The 17,731-nt window shown below is 38.4% G+C and overlaps 1 protein-coding gene across 1 annotated transcript in view; it reads left to right on the top strand.

The window, feature by feature from the left end:
• LOC108261209 (caseinolytic peptidase B protein homolog) overlaps window positions 1–16,395 on the top strand; it is a 62,679-nt gene extending 46,284 nt beyond the window's left edge. The window contains exons 8-16 of the mRNA XM_053687326.1: window positions 2,571–2,648; window positions 7,502–7,557; window positions 7,639–7,683; window positions 8,428–8,589; window positions 9,331–9,487; window positions 9,664–9,734; window positions 9,974–10,093; window positions 14,576–14,680; window positions 15,380–16,395. Of these exons, the coding sequence (XP_053543301.1) occupies window positions 2,571–2,648; window positions 7,502–7,557; window positions 7,639–7,683; window positions 8,428–8,589; window positions 9,331–9,487; window positions 9,664–9,734; window positions 9,974–10,093; window positions 14,576–14,680; window positions 15,380–15,601 (1,016 nt within the window). The 3' untranslated portion in view covers window positions 15,602–16,395. The remainder of the gene's footprint in view (window positions 1–2,570; window positions 2,649–7,501; window positions 7,558–7,638; window positions 7,684–8,427; window positions 8,590–9,330; window positions 9,488–9,663; window positions 9,735–9,973; window positions 10,094–14,575; window positions 14,681–15,379) is intronic.
• Window positions 16,396–17,731: the final 1,336 nt, after the last annotated feature.

Raw genomic sequence — 17,731 nt, 5'->3', positions numbered from 1 at the left:
TGTTTGGTCATGTCTGCAGACTCCAGTGTGAATAGAGTTTGATTGTTCATGTCAACAGACACCTGGGGCAATAATTGGGCATTACAGTGGACCTCTGGAGCTGAGACCCCCTCGTGGGTCTCAGGTTGGAGCTCGGGTTCTGAGATCGCCATGTTGATCTCTGGCTGGGGCTCGGTGCTGAGACCTCCTCGTGGGTCTCAGGTTAGAGCTCGGAGGTCGCCACTTGGACCTCTGGCTGGAGCTCGGCGCGTGAGCCCACCTCATGTGTCTGCACTACAAATTTCTGTCATGATGGATTTTTTTGCATAATATATGCAAAACCTTCTTTTGTGTACTAGTCCTTTGATTTTTTGCCAATATGGCTGACACACCTCAATCAGTTGTAAGGAAGCGGAGCTGGATTACTCAAATAGCTGATTGGTTGTATGGATTTGAATTTGGACCTTTTCAGCACAAGGTTCTGAGGACATCTGAAAAGTTTGGGGCGTGGTCATTGATAAGGCCGGAGATAAGTCCAAAAATATCTGTTTCTCAGGAAACAAAAGTCTGATTCAACTAAAATGTTATGTCCTGAATCTACCTGCTAATCTGTAACTGGATTTTTTTTAATCATCAGTGAATTAGTTCAGAAACATTCAGCCAATCAGCTTTCAGCTTTCTAGCATTGAGCTATCATCACAAAACTGGGTAATTATGTTCATCTATGAGCTCTTTATTGTTCAATGTAGCAAGAACTGGCAATTACGGGCGCTATTTACGAGGAATGCTTGGACCCTGCAGATCGCTGCTTGTGGCTATTTTTATTGCTGTTGTTGTTGTTGTTATTATTGTTGTTTGAGGACTGTTATTCTGTGAAATGATTCACACAAAGGAACAGATCAGTCCAAGATATTACTTATATAAATATATATAACTTTCACATTTCTCTCTCTTTTTTAAAAAAACTGTGTAATGAGAGTGTGTGTAAACAGTGTGTGTGTCAGCGGCTACTGCAGTCTTACATACATAGTGTTATTACATTTCTAAAGGGATCTACTCAGGGTTTTGTAGGGGTTTTCAAAAAGCCTTTAAGAAAGGAATCTGAAGGACACTACTAAACACAGAGCTGGTGATGGTAATGATGGTATTTTAGTGTGTAGAATATTGTGATGTATTTTATAATCGATCATCACATAATTACGCATGCCCTTAAACTCGTGCAATCTGAGCAGGTGTTTGTTGTTGTTGTTGTTATTATTATTATTATTATTATTATTACTGTTACCATGGGGCCTTTTGTAACTTTACATGGCTACATCTGCCCACGCAGACACACACATGCACGTACAGACACACACACACACACACACTCACACTCCTCGACCTCGAGGTCCTTTGACCCTGTTACCCCCCAAAAAACGAACAATCTGCTCATTCAAATTATATATTTATTTCTGTCTCCTTTTACTTGAACACACACACACACACACACACACACTGGTTGTTATGGCAACGGTGCGTTATCGTAGCCCTTGTTCCTGAGGCACCTCTGCCGGATCCATGCTAACACGATTAGCTGGCTGCAGCAGGGCGCAGGCTAATGGAATTAGCGTTGAGCTAATGGTGGACCGGAGAGAGAGGGAGAGGGCAGAGAGGGGAGGGGTGTGTGTGTGTTCGTGCGTGCGTGTGTGTGTGTGTTCGTGCGTGCGCGTGTGTGTGTTCGTGCGTGTGTGTGTTTGACCCTGTGTGAGTTTCAGACATGTTTCAACAAAATTTTGTAACTTTTATCCAAAAAACAAAAAGTGAAATTATTTCCTTCGTTACTGAGGTTTATCGTTATTCAGCTTCACGTCACTCACACGTGTGAAAATCAGCACACGTGTTCATCTTACATTTATTAAACACCATCAGGAGGGATTGAGTGTTTGTGTTTTATTGATAATCTGTGTGAAACATTCGAGTTGATATGAATATAATTTCAGAATTTTCTGATCTAGTACGAGTCTGAGCGCTGATTAAAGAAATCTCTTTTCTATTCACACTCTTTTCTTTTTTTCTCTCTCTTCACTTCTCTCTCAATTCTTTTCTCTCTTCTCTCTCTCTTCTCTTCTCCCTCTTCTCTTCTCTCTCTTCTCTTCTCTCTTCTCTTCTCTCTGTTCACTTCTCTCAATTCTTTTCTCTCTTCTCTCTCTCTTCTCTTCTCCCTCTTCACTTCTCTTCTCTCTCTTCTCTTCTCTCTCTTCTCTTCTCTCTCTTCTCTTCTCTCTTCTCTTCTGTCTGTTCACTTCTCTCAATTCTTTTCTCTCTTCTCTCTCTTCTCTTTTCTCTCTTCTCTCTCTTCTCTTCTCTCTCTTCTCTCTCTCTTCACTTCTCTTCTCTCTCTTCTCTTCTCTCTCTTCTCTCTCTCTTCACTTCTCTCTTCTCTTTTCTCTCTCCTCTTTTTCTCTTTATTTTTGCTGTCTCTCTCTGTTTTCTCTCTTTCTCTTGTTCATGCACAGTGTTCACATCATCTCAGTAAGACAGTAAGTGTAATTATTTACAATTTTGTAGTTATAATAATATAAGCCCCGCCCCCTGTCTCCCCCTCACAGCGATCAGGAGGAAGGAGAATGGCTGGTATGATGAAGAACATCCGCTGGTCTTCCTCTTCCTCGGCTCTTCAGGAATTGGTAAACAGTTCAACTTATTTTAATTCCTCTTTGTTTTATTACACCCTGATACAGTTTCACCCAAAAAGAACTTTACATTTTTCAAATGTAAACATAACCCTTTCACACTATTACACACTTTATTACACACTATTACACACTTTATTACACACTGTTACACACTTTATTACACACTATTACACACTATTACACACTTTAATACACACTTTATTACACACTTTATTACACGCTTTATTACACACTATTACACACTTTATTACACACTATTACACACTTTATTACACACTTTATTACACACTTTATTACACACTATTACACACTTTATTACACACTTTATTACACACTATTACACACTTTATTACACACTATTACACACTTTATTACACACTATTACACACTTTATTACACACTATTACACACTTTATTACACACTATTACACACTTTATTACACACTGTTACACACTATTACACACTTTAATACACACTTTATTACACACTTTATTACACGCTTTATTACACACTATTACACACTTTAATACACACTTTATTACGCACTTTAATACACACTTTATTACGCACTTTATTACACACTTTATTACACACTTTATTACACACTATTACACACTTTATTACGCACTATTACGCACTTTAATACGCACTTTATTACACACTTTAATACGCATTACATTTACCTATTACACACTTTATTACACACTTTATTACACACTTTATTACACACTTTATTACACACTATTACACACTCTATTACACACTTTATTACACACTTGATTACACACTTTATTACGCACTTTATTACGCACTTTAATACGCACTTTATTACACTTTATTACACACTTTATTACGCACTTTAATACGCACTTTATTACGCACTATTACGCACTTTAATACGCACTTTATTACACACTTGATTACACACTTTATTACACACTTTATTACGCACTTTATTACACACTTGATTACACACTTTATTACGCACTTTAATACGCACTTTATTACGCACTTTAATACGCACTTTAATACGCACTTTATTACACTTTATTACACACTTTATTACACACTATTACACACTTTATTACACACTATTACGCACTTTAATACGCACTTTATTACACACTTTATTATACACTATTACGCACTTTAATACACACTTTATTACACACTTTATTACACACTTTAATACGCATTACATTTACCTATTACACACTTTATTACACACTTACACACTTTATTACACACTTTATTACACACTTTATTGCACACTATTACACACTTTATTACACACTTTAATACACACTTTATTACACACTTTATTATACACTATTACGCACTTTAATACACACTTTATTACACACTTTATTACACACTTTAATACGCATTACATTTACCTATTACACACTTTATTACACACTTACACACTTTATTACACACTTTATTACACACTTTATTACACACTTACACACTTTATTACACACTTTATTACACACTTTATTGCACACTATTACACACTTTATTACACACTTTAATACACACTTTATTACACACTTTATTATACACTATTACGCACTTTAATACACACTTTATTACACACTTTATTACACACTTTAATACGCATTACATTTACCTATTACACACTTTATTACACACTTACACACTTTATTACACACTTTATTACACACTTTATTACGCACTTTAATACGCACTTTAATACGCACTTTATTACACACTTTATTATACACTATTACGCACTTTAATACACACTTTATTACACACTTTATTACACACTTTAATACGCATTACATTTACCTATTACACACTTTATTACACACTTACACACTTTATTACACACTTTATTACACACTTTATTGCACACTATTACACACTTTATTACACACTTTAATACACACTTTAATACACACTTTATTACGCACTTTAATACACACTTTATTACACACTTTATTACACACTTTATTACACACTATTACATACTTTATTACGCACTATTACGCACTTTAATACGCACTTTATTACACACTTTATTACACACTTTATTACACACTTTATTACACACTTTATTACACACTATTACACACTTTATTACACACTTTATTACGCACTATTACGCACTTTAATACACACTTTTTACACACTTTAATACGCATTACATTTACCTATTACACACTTTATTACACACTATTACACACTTTATTACACACTATTACACACTTTATTACACACTTTATTACACACTTTATTACACACTATTACACACTTTATTACACACTATTACACACTTTATTACACACTTTATTACACACTATTACACACTTTATTACACACTTTATTACACACTTTATTACACACTATTACACACTTTATTACACACTATTACACACTTTATTACACACTTTATTACACACTTTATTACGCACTTTATTACGCACTTTATTACACACTATTACACACTTTATTACACACTTTATTACACACTATTACACACTTGATTACACACTTGATTACACACTTTATTACACACTATTACACACTTTATTACACACTTTATTACACACTTTATTACGCACTTTATTACGCACTTTATTACACACTTTATTTCACACTTTATTACACACTGTTACACACTATTACACACTTTATTACACACTATTACACACTTGATTACACACTTGATTACACACTTTATTACACACTATTACACACTTGATTACACACTTGATTACACACTTTATTACACACTATTACACACTTGATTACACACTTGATTACACACTTTATTACACACTATTACACACTTGATTACACACTTTATTACACACTTTATTACGCACTATTACGCACTTTAATACGCACTTGATTGCACACTTTATTACACACTTTATTACGCACTATTACGCACTTTAATACGCACTTTATTACACACTTTAATACGCATTACATTTACCTATTACACACTTTATTACACACTATTACACACTTTATTACACACTTTATTACGCACTTTATTACACACTATTACACACTTTATTACACACTTTATTACGCACTTTATTACACACTTTATTACACACTTTATTACACACTTTATTACACACTATTACACACTTGATTACACACTTTATTACACACTTTATTACACACTATTACACACTTGATTACACACTTTATTACACACTTTATTACGCACTATTACGCACTTTAATACGCACTTTATTACACACTTTAATACGCATTACATTTACCTATTACACACTTTATTCGACATTTTTATTACTCATTGTTATGCGTTACACAATGTATAACAATGTGTAACACGTAACAAAATTATCAGTTTGATAAAAAATTTTATCAATCAGTATTACCAATATACAATTTTATTACTTGCATATTATATTTATTATATTATATTTATTATATTGTTATATTTATTAGATACTCAGTTACACACTTCCTTACGCGTTACACATTGTTATACATTACATGTACACGTCACACATTCTTACACACGTCACACACATTGTTACACTGTTACACATTACATGTACACGTCACACACATTGTTACACTGTTACACATTACATGTACACGTCACACACATTGTTACAGACGTTACACATTAGATGTAAACATCACACACATTACACATTAGCTGTACACGTCACATACATTTTTACATACGTTAGACATTAGATGTACACGTCACACACACTGTTACATGCTGTTACACATTACATGTACATGTTACACATTGTTACACATTGTTATACATTAGATGTACACATCACACTCATGGTTCCACACGTTACACATTATATGTACACGTCACACACATTGTTACTCGTTAGACGTCCCCGTCACACACGTTGTTACACACTGTTATAAATTAGATGTACGCGTCACACACATTGTTACACATTACATGTCCACGTCACACACATTGTTACGCACGTTACACATTATATGTACACGTGACACACATTGTTACACATTACACATTAAATGTACATGTCACACACATTGTTACACATTACACATTGTTACACATTAGATGTAAACATTACACACATTGTCACACACTGTTTGACATTAGATCGATTAGATAGAAAACTTTCCCATCATGCTAACACTTTTAGCTCTGAAAGTAACACATATTTTTAAGGGTAAAAGGATGAACGTTTTTGTGGAGTATTTGAGGTGTGCATCAGTGACCTAAGTCATTTATTCACTTCCTCAAACTCTGACTCTGAGACTGAAGTTTAAGCTCTAACTGAACTTTAGAGAGAACATTCACTGATTCATGGCCTTTAGGTCCTCCACACACACACACACACACACACACACACACACAGAGGGGGTTAGTTGTTTGTTTGTTGGAGGAGATGGATGTTGATTGTCAGATGTCTCATATCCTGTCTCTCCTCTGACCAGCAGCATTAATATTCAGCAGCCTCGAGCACACTCCACATTTATTTATATTAAAGTTCATACAAGGAATATTTATTTACTCAGAGACAGGAGTGATGAGAGAGATGAAAAAGAGAGGGAGAGAGAGAGAGATGACATACTGGAGAGATGAAAAAAGGGGAGTATAACAGATGCAGGAAGCAGTGATCTCGTCGCCATGACGATTACAGACCTGCAGTGTTGGAGAACAGAGAACGTGGTTCTGTGGTCATGCACTTCTAAATTTACCATTACGCTCGAGTTTTTGTGATTTTTTTTCTCAGCATCAATTCCTGCTGTAATACAGTTCATGATGTCATAACATCAGGAGTTTATAATGATGTTTACCTGTGTGTGTGTGTTTGTGTGTGTGTAGGTAAAACAGAGTTGGCTAAGCAAGTGGCTCGTTACATGCACAAAGACATCAAAAAGGTCAGCATTACACACAAATCGATGTGAACAATAACACTGAAGCCTTGATCAGTTGTCTGATCTCCGCCTTTATATACACAGGGTTTCATCAGAATGGACATGTCTGAGTTCCAGGAGAAACACGAGGTAACATGCACGCGTGCACACACACACACACACACACACACACACACAGGTTGTATACAGAGTAGAGTAAATCTCTCAGTCAGGATTTAATTCGGAAATTACACACATTCAGGCCTCAGATGTAACTACAGACTTAAGCTCTATTCAGAAGTTACATGAGTTACACACACGGGGGCGGAGTTTATCCTAAACAGAGCCATGTCTCAGCTATGCCTAATTTTGACCTTGAAATTAAAGAGTTTTTCATTTAAGCATAAATTATAGTGAATTGATATAAACATGTCATTCGTGTTACAGCCTGATCTACTGTCTGAGCTGTGCTGCAAAAAAAATAAAAAATAACATACACATTCTGACCCTGAACATTTATTTCCACACGGAGGACATCAGAGGAGACGGACGCACTGTAATCAGAGAAGTCGCTTATCGTGAGCGGTGAATTTTTTATGATGAATGCACTATATGTTTCTCTGTAAGTGTTGCAGATGAGCGCTCTGTCAGATTGTCTTTCACACCGTGGGCAGCCTCGGAGGCGTGAACTATACACAGGAGATTTTAATCTAGAGCTCAGAACCTGAATATAAGGAATTTTCCTCACGTAAATACTGACATCACTTCTGGACTATGAATTTGGCTCAGTGTGTCTCTGCTACTAACGGTGATGCAAGTGTTTTAAAGGTGTTGTTACTTGTGACCTCCACTTCTGAGTGTGTGTGTGTGGTGTGTTTGTATTTGTTGCTTTAGGTGGCTAAATTTATCGGTTCTCCGCCGGGGTATGTGGGTCATGAGGAAGGAGGTCAGCTCACTAAACAGCTGAAGCAGTGTCCGAATGCTGTGGTGCTCTTCGATGAGGTGGATAAAGCGCACCCTGATGTCCTCACCATCATGCTGCAGCTCTTCGATGAGGTCAGAAGTCTAGGATCACTGAGTCCCAGAATCATTGTGTTTGTGCATGTGTGTCAATGTATTACTCAGTCACTGTTTCAGTGTCACACTGAGTCTCTGTGTTACTGAATCCCTGAATCACTGTGGCGCTGATTCATTGTGTCACAGAGTCACTGATTTATTGTGTCACTGATGCACTGTTACTGACGCACTGATTCACTGTAACTTAGGCACTGAGTCAATGATTCACTGTCACTGTGTCACTGTATCGCTAATTTACTGAGTCACTGTATTGCTGATCCACTGTTACTGTATTGCTGAGGAAGTGATTCGGTGTCACTGAGGCACTGATTCACTGTGTCACTGTGTCTCTTTATTGTTGATTCACTGTATTGCTGATTCATTGTGTCACTAGGCACCGATTCATTGTGTCACTAGGCACCGATTCACTGTGTCTCTGTATCACTGATTCATTGTGTCACTAGGCACTGATTCACTGTGTCAATGAGGTACTGATTTACTGTTTCACTGTATCGCTAATTCATTGTGTCAATAAGGCACTGATTTACTGAGGCACTGATTCACTGCATCACTGTGTCACTGTATCGCTAATTCATTGTGTCACTAAGGCACTGAATCACTGTTTCACTGAGTCACTGTGTCTCTGTATCACTGACTTACTGTGTCACAGATTCACTGAGTCACTGATTCACAGTGTCAAGTGATCTTTGAGTTTATTTTATTGAAATATCTCTGGGTCAGGGACGTCTGACGGATGGGAAAGGGAAAACCATTGAATGCAAGGACGCCATCTTCATCATGACCTCCAATGTGGCGAGTGATGAAATCGCCCAGCATGCACTGCAGCTCAGACAGGAAGCTCAGGAGCAGAGTCGCCGCCGTCTGGCAGACAGTCTGGGTGAGACGTCTTTTTATTAACCTCATTTTCTCCCCAATTCCCCTCCACCCTCAGCTGTCCCCTATCCCCTGTCCCCACAGCTACCAACCTTTCATAAGCTGCAGTAACACTGAATATCCTCTGTGTGTGTGTGTGTGTGTGTGTGTGTGTGTGTGTGTGTGTTTGGTTTATTCTAGATGAGGTTCAGCAGAGTGAGATCACCATCTCTAAGAAGTTTAAAGAGGAAGTGATTCGGCCCATACTGAAGGTACACACATTTCCGCATGGATCGACAGTATGTTATATATTTCATCCTTTAGCTACACGACATGGTTTGATCAGAGATACACACACACACACACACACACACACACACACACACTTTCCAGCCAGTCAGAAACAAGGATTTGTCCATGGCCATGGTTTATAAAGTGATTGTGGAATTGTGGAGTCCTATTCGCCAAGTTGTCATGGTAATGGATCGTGATGGGTGCGTTGTTCTTTCAGGCCCAGTTCAGACGCGACGAATTTCTGGGACGGATTAATGAAATCGTTTACTTTCTGCCTTTCTGCCACTCGGAGCTCATTCAGCTCATCAACAAGGAGCTCAACTACTGGGCTAAAAAGGTACTGTGTGTACGTATCTGTGTGTACGTTTGTGTGTGCGTTTGTGCGTGCCTATGTGCATGCATGCGTGTTTGTGTGTGTGCATGCGCGTGTGTGTGCGTGCGTGTTTGCGTGTGTGTGTGTGTGTGTGTGTGTACATGACAGTTAAAAGGTATATTGCTATAGATACAGAGCCATTCCTCTTTGTGCTGTTGATATGAAGCAGAGCAGTAAACACTTAAACATACACACACACACACACACACACACACACACACACACACACACACTGAGGGAATCAATAACAGGCTGATGACCATAATCAAATTAGTGAGGTTAACATGTGGGCCATTCATAAATATTTAAATACATATTTCTTTACAGTGTTGTGTACAGCGTGTCATGTTATACAGTGTTGTGTTGTGTAAGGTGTTGTGTACAGTGTTTTGTAGAGTGTTGTGTGTAGAGGTTTGGTTACAGTGCTGTGTAAGGTGTTGTGTACAGTGTTGTGTGTAGAGTTTTGGTTACGGTGTTGTGTACAGTGTTGTGTGTAGAGTTTTGCTTACAGTGTTGTGTACAGTGTTGTGTAGAGTGTTGTGTGTAGAGTTTTGGTTACGGTGTTGTGTAGAGTGTTGTGTGTAGAGTTTTGGTTACGGTGTTGTGTAGAGTGTTGTGTGTAGAGTTTGGTTACAGGGTTGTGTAGAGTGTTGGTTACAGGGTTGTGTAGAGTGTTGTGTACAGTGTTGTGTACAGTGTTGTGTGTAGAGTTTTGGTTACAGTGTTGTGTAGAGTTTTGGTTACGGTGTTGTGTAGAGTGTTGTGTGTAGAGTTTTGGTTACGGTGTTGTGTACAGTGTTGTGTAGAGTTTTGGTTACGGTGTTGTGTACAGTGTTGTGTAGAGTTTTGGTTACGGTGTTGTGTACAGTGTTGTGTGTAGAGTTTTGGTTACGGTGTTGTGTACAGTGTTGTGTGTAGAGTTTTGGTTACAGTGTTGTGTAGAGTGTTGTGTAGAGTGTTGTGTACAGTGTTGTGTGTAGAGTTTTGGTTACAGTGTTGTGTAGAGTGTTGTGTGTAGAGTTTTGGTTACAGTGTTGTGTACAGTGTTGTGTGTAGAGTTTTGGTTACAGTGTTGTGTACAGTGTTGTGTGTAGAGTTTTGGTTACAGTGTTGTGTACAGTGTTGTGTGTAGAGTTTTGGTTACAGTGTTGTGTAGAGTGTTGTGTGTAGAGTTTTGGTTACTGTGTTGTGTAGAGTGTTGTGTAGAGTTTTGGTTACGGTGTTGTGTACAGTGTTGTGTGTAGAGTTTTGGTTATGGTGTTGTGTACAGTGTTGTGTGTAGAGTTTTGGTTACAGTGTTGTGTAGAGTGTTGTGTGTAGAGTTTTGGTTACAGTGTTGTGTACAGTGTTGTGTAGAGTTTTGGTTACAGTGTTGCGTACAGTGTTGTGTGTAGAGTTTTGGTTACAGTGTTGCGTACAGTGTTGTGTGTAGAGTTTTGGTTACAGTGTTGTGTAGAGTGTTGTGTGTAGAGTTTTGGTTACTGTGTTGTGTAGAGTGTTGTGTAGAGTTTTGGTTACGGTGTTGTGTACAGTGTTGTGTGTAGAGTTTTGGTTATGGTGTTGTGTACAGTGTTGTGTGTAGAGTTTTGGTTACAGTGTTGTGTAGAGTGTTGTGTAGAGTGTTGTGTACAGTGTTGTGTGTAGAGTTTTGGTTACAGTGTTGTGTACAGTGTTGTGTGTAGAGTTTTGGTTACAGTGTTGTGTACAGTGTTGTGTGTAGAGTTTTGGTTACAGTGTTGTGTAGAGTGTTGTGTGTAGAGTTTTGGTTACTGTGTTGTGTAGAGTGTTGTGTAGAGTTTTGGTTACAGTGTTGTGTACAGTGTTGTGTGTAGAGTTTTCGTTACAGTGTTGTGTACAGTGTTGTGTGTAGAGTTTTGGTTACTGTGTTGTGTAGAGTGTTGTGTAGAGTTTTGGTTACGGTGTTGTGTACAGTGTTGTGTGTAGAGTTTTGGTTATGGTGTTGTGTACAGTGTTGTGTGTAGAGTTTTGGTTACAGTGTTGTGTAGAGTGTTGTGTGTAGAGTTTTGGTTACAGTGTTGTGTACAGTGTTGTGTAGAGTTTTGGTTACAGTGTTGCGTACAGTGTTGTGTGTAGAGTTTTGGTTACAGTGTTGCGTACAGTGTTGTGTGTAGAGTTTTGGTTACAGTGTTGTGTAGAGTGTTGTGTGTAGAGTTTTGGTTACTGTGTTGTGTAGAGTGTTGTGTAGAGTTTTGGTTACGGTGTTGTGTACAGTGTTGTGTGTAGAGTTTTGGTTATGGTGTTGTGTACAGTGTTGTGTGTAGAGTTTTGGTTACAGTGTTGTGTAGAGTGTTGTGTAGAGTGTTGTGTACAGTGTTGTGTGTAGAGTTTTGGTTACAGTGTTGTGTACAGTGTTGTGTGTAGAGTTTTGGTTACAGTGTTGTGTACAGTGTTGTGTGTAGAGTTTTGGTTACAGTGTTGTGTAGAGTGTTGTGTGTAGAGTTTTGGTTACTGTGTTGTGTAGAGTGTTGTGTAGAGTTTTGGTTACAGTGTTGTGTACAGTGTTGTGTGTAGAGTTTTCGTTACAGTGTTGTGTACAGTGTTGTGTGTAGAGTTTTGGTTACTGTGTTGTGTAGAGTGTTGTGTAGAGTTTTGGTTACTGTGTTGTGTAGAGTGTTGTGTAGAGTTTTGGTTACGGTGTTGTGTACAGTGTTGTGTGTAGAGTTTTGGTTACAGTGTTGTGTAGAGTGTTGTGTAGAGTGTTGTGTACAGTGTTGTGTGTAGAGTTTTGGTTACGGTGTTGTGTAGAGTGTTGTGTGTAGAGTGTTGTGTAGAGTTTTGGTTATGGTGTTGTGTACAGTGTTGTGTACAGTGTTGTGTACAGTGTTGTGTGTAGAGTTTTGGTTACGGTGTTGTGTAGAGTGTTGTGTGTAGAGTGTTGTGTAGAGTTTTGGTTACGGTGTTGTGTAGAGTGTTGTGTGTAGAGTGTTGTGTACAGTGTTGTGTAGAGTGTTGTGTGTAGAGTTTTGGTTACGGTGTTGTGTAGAGTGTTGTGTGTAGAGTTTTGGTTATGGTGTTGTGTACAGTGTTGTGTGTAGAGTTTTGGTTACAGTGTTGTGTAGAGTGTTGTGTAGAGTGTTGTGTACAGTGTTGTGTGTAGAGTTTTGGTTACAGTGTTGTGTACAGTGTTGTGTGTAGAGTTTTGGTTACAGTGTTGTGTACAGTGTTGTGTGTAGAGTTTTGGTTACAGTGTTGTGTACAGTGTTGTGTGTAGAGTTTTGGTTACTGTGTTGTGTAGAGTGTTGTGTAGAGTTTTGGTTACAGTGTTGTGTACAGTGTTGTGTGTAGAGTTTTGGTTACAGTGTTGTGTAGAGTTTTGGTTACGGTGTTGTGTAGAGTGTTGTGTAGAGTTTTGGTTACGGTGTTGTGTACAGTGTTGTGTGTAGAGTTTTGGTTATGGTGTTGTGTACAGTGTTGTGTGTAGAGTTTTGGTTACAGTGTTGTGTAGAGTGTTGTGTAGAGTGTTGTGTACAGTGTTGTGTGTAGAGTTTTGGTTACGGTGTTGTGTAGAGTGTTGTGTGTAGAGTGTTGTGTAGAGTTTTGGTTACGGTGTTGTGTACAGTGTTGTGTACAGTGTTGTGTACAGTGTTGTGTGTAGAGTTTTGGTTACGGTGTTGTGTAGAGTGTTGTGTGTAGAGTGTTGTGTAGAGTTTTGGTTACGGTGTTGTGTAGAGTGTTGTGTGTAGAGTGTTGTGTACAGTGTTGTGTAGAGTGTTGTGTGTAGAGTTTTGGTTACGGTGTTGTGTAGAGTGTTGTGTGTAGAGTGTTGTGTACAGTGTTGTGTAGAGTGTTGTGTGTAGAGTTTTGGTTACGGTGTTGTGTAGAGTGTTGTGTGTAGAGTGTTGTGTACAGTGTTGTGTACAGTGCTGTGTGTAGAGTTTTGGTTACAGTGTTGTGTACATCACTGTAATTTCCTGTTTCCTGTTTTATTGTGTGACATTAGGTCACCTGGTATCTGATGTTGGTGTCAGAACATTAGCAGTGAATGAGTAGAATATCAGACTCTCAGCACCAGAGTCAGAATCAGTACATTACAGTGTATTTCTTACACAGCCGTGTGGGGGAAAACTTCTGTTTCCTATTAAATGATCCAAGAACAGAAAAAGTGCAGCACCACCACCATCTCTGCCTCTCTCTTACACACACACACACACACACACACACACACAGAGAGCTGTGTGTGCTAGTTACAAGCTCAGTGCTCAGGATCAGAAGGTTGTGAGTTTAAATCCCAGCACTAGCAGAGAGCCGTGATCATTAGCCCTGTTTTTAAACCTGATTAAATTCCGTCTCACTGCATATCACTGTGGATGAAATGTGAACGAGGTTAAACTGAAGCTCACACACACACACACACACGCACACACACACGCGCGGTTCAGTTTAACACTCGATCCTCAGTTTTTGTGTGTTTTTTTTGTCCCTCAGGCCAAACAGAGACACGACATCACCCTGCTGTGGGAGCGACCCGTGCTGGAGCTGCTGACTCGAGGATACAACCTCCACTACGGAGCTCGCTCCATCAAACACGAGGTACACAATCAATCAATACCACCATCGATACACAATAAACTAATCAATACTGCACACACACCGCTAAACACACACCGGGGTGTCAGGAAGAGAGAAATATGAGGAGAGGAAACAATAATGGTCCTTATTGGATTGGAGGCTCTATACCCTGATATTGGCTTATGGACTGGGGAGGTGTGTGTGTGTGTGTGTGTGTGTGTGTGTGTGTGTGTGTGTGTGTGTGTGTGTGTGTTGAGCTAAACTTTTTGCTTGCTATGATGTCAAGCTTGTTGTTGGGTCTAAAAGCCAAACACTGTTTTAATTATGTAGGTAATAATAATATTCATTAATGATATGAGAGATAAATAAATTAAGAACTAAATTTGTTTACATTTTTTTGACATACACTTTTTTAAAATTGTTTTAATGATGTTTATTTAATTCAAAGTGTCACACACATTATTAGTAGTAGTAGTTTTTTTATTTTATAGATGATGAAATGCTGTAGCAGCAGATTATATGAAATATCAGTATCACTATTTAGGAAATGATGATATAATTTCATTTTAGCACAAAACATAAAAAAGATTTTTGTAATAAATAAAATGCTGATATTTTCTGTATGCTCCGTGTTCGTCCTGCACCTCTTCAGTTTAACCTGCTTTAAATCTGCTGTAACGTTAAAGATGACTCTAAATCAGCGCTGCTCTGGTTTTGTAGGTGGAGCGTCGGGTGGTGAACCAGTTAGCTGCAGCATACGAGCAGGAGCTCCTCCCTAAAGGCTGCACGCTCCTCCTCACTGTGGATGGAGAACTGGGAGACGAGGAGGAGGGACGAGCGAGTCCTTCTCTCCGCCTAGAGCTAGTGGATAAAGACCGCAAAACGCGAAAGCTGGAAATCCGTCCACCGCTAAACCCAGAGCAGGTGGCATACGCATGCTAACTTCCTCCTAAACACCCCGCTTACTTCCTGTTAAACACACAATAACTTCCTGCTAAACACCTGCTAACTTCCTCCTAAACACCCCTGCTTACTTCCTGTTAAACACAGGCTAACTTCCTGCTAAACACCCCGCTTACTTCCTGTTAAACACACACTAACTTCCTCCTAAACACCTGCTAACTTCCTCCTAAACACCCCTGCTATCTTCCTGTTAAACACACACTAACTTCCTCCTAAACACCTGCTTACTTCCTGCTTATCTTCTGAGTGGTTCTGCTGTAAAGTTGTTATTCCTGGTGAAGAGACTCATCGTGGTGGAGGCACTAACACACTGGACATTAAATACGCTGCTTCTGAAAAAGGTCAAGGTTCTGTTCAGAAGGTCAAAGAACTCTTCCTGTGTCATCATTCTTCAAAACCGAGGAAATTGAGCAGGGCTGATACAGCAGCAATTCAGACTTTCAGACCTATCAGAAGGTTGTGAGTTTTAATCCCAACACCGCTGGTCTGTCCTTAACCTTCAGCATATGTACATCACTGTGGACACATTCAAGCACCAACTAAATAAAAATGTCAATATTATTTAAGAGTAAAATATTTACAGCTGAAAAAGAATCATATTTGTGAAATGTTCAGTCAATAAAAACAAAGTTTTGACTTTCATTAATAATCTTTTTTATGGGAACTGGTCATCAGTATATTACTGAAATTTGTTTACGTCATGTAAAATAGCTGTAAAATATCTCTGCTCGCCGTTTCAGTAATCAAAATAAAATTCAACAGCTCCATCCTGATGTGATGAAGTGAATGGTGTCATTATAGCAGTCACATGACTGTTACATCATCACATGAGCGTTGCGTATAAAATGAGCTTTACTGCTAAATCAAACACATTTCCACATCACGCCTAACGTACCCAGTTTATTTTAGAACTAAAATCATTTTTTAGATAAATAATAAAACCTTTCCTTAGTTTTGTACATCAGTCATCTACACAACATTCAGACCTTTTTATAATAAATGTCTCAATATTTTAGATAAATTCAGAAATATAGTTTAGCTTTTAACATTCACTCAGTCTTACTCACAGATATTTAAAGGTTTGATCATTTGTAAGGATTGAAATCAAGTAAAAACCCGAAAAAAATCTGAGTTGTTTATATTTATTTAACTTTGTGTAAAATAAATCAGTGTTTATCTGTAAATCATGTTTTTTTAAAAAGAAACGCCAAAGTTAAAGCACGATCCATGTTTTATTAAAATCATATTAAATCTCATTATAAACTGAGCCTGTCATTAATGAACTAAAATATTTCAGTCTCTACAGTGCTTTAAAATTGCATTTAAATACATTCTGTGTAAAATAAATACTGGGAAATGAAATCAAACTGCAGCAATAATGTCACACAGCTATAAACGACTATAAAAATATGTTTGTGTGCGCGTCTATGTGTGTGTGCGCGTGCGTGTGTTAAAATGAGTTAAAGACCATGAAATTAACAGTAACGCTCAGTACGGAATGTGTCGTCCTCCACAAACCTGTTGCTTAAACATGGTGAAAATTTTTGTCTGAGAATGTGAAGCGTGTGTGTGTGTGTGTGTGTGTGTGTGTGTGTGTGTGTGTGTATGTGTGGTGGTTAAATGAGGAGATGAACAGAAGCAGTCAGAGAGGAACACACTCCTCTGTTTCACAGCATCCCTCCATACACATGTAGAACCTTGCTTCCTTCCAACTGAGAACCAATTAACATAAAAACACACCACAGTGGCATGCAGGCTATTCCACTGACCACACACACACATACACACGTCCCTCCTCCACATCTGTGTGTGTGTGTGTGTGTGTGTGTGTGTGTGTGTGTGTGTGTGTGTGTGTGTGTGTTAGAGGTCTTTTCTCCTCCTTTGTTCTCCTGATGTCATTTCTAACGGTCAGAAACTCAGATGAGACAAACTTAAAGTATCAGTTTATAGAGAGCAGAGACACTTTTGGACAGAAAAGTGCCGAGACGGAGATGGAGACACAGGGAAGACGGGAATATTGGAAGACGGGAATATTGGATGACAGGCCAGAGTCCATTTGTGAAGAAGACGGAGTGTGCTAAGTGTTACTGCGCAAAAAAATCGTTCTGT

Source organism: Ictalurus punctatus, chromosome 17 (genome assembly GCF_001660625.3).
Source record: "Ictalurus punctatus breed USDA103 chromosome 17, Coco_2.0, whole genome shotgun sequence".
In the NCBI taxonomy this organism is placed as follows: domain Eukaryota; kingdom Metazoa; phylum Chordata; class Actinopteri; order Siluriformes; family Ictaluridae; genus Ictalurus; species Ictalurus punctatus.
This window is presented reverse-complemented; position numbering and strand designations above follow the sequence as displayed.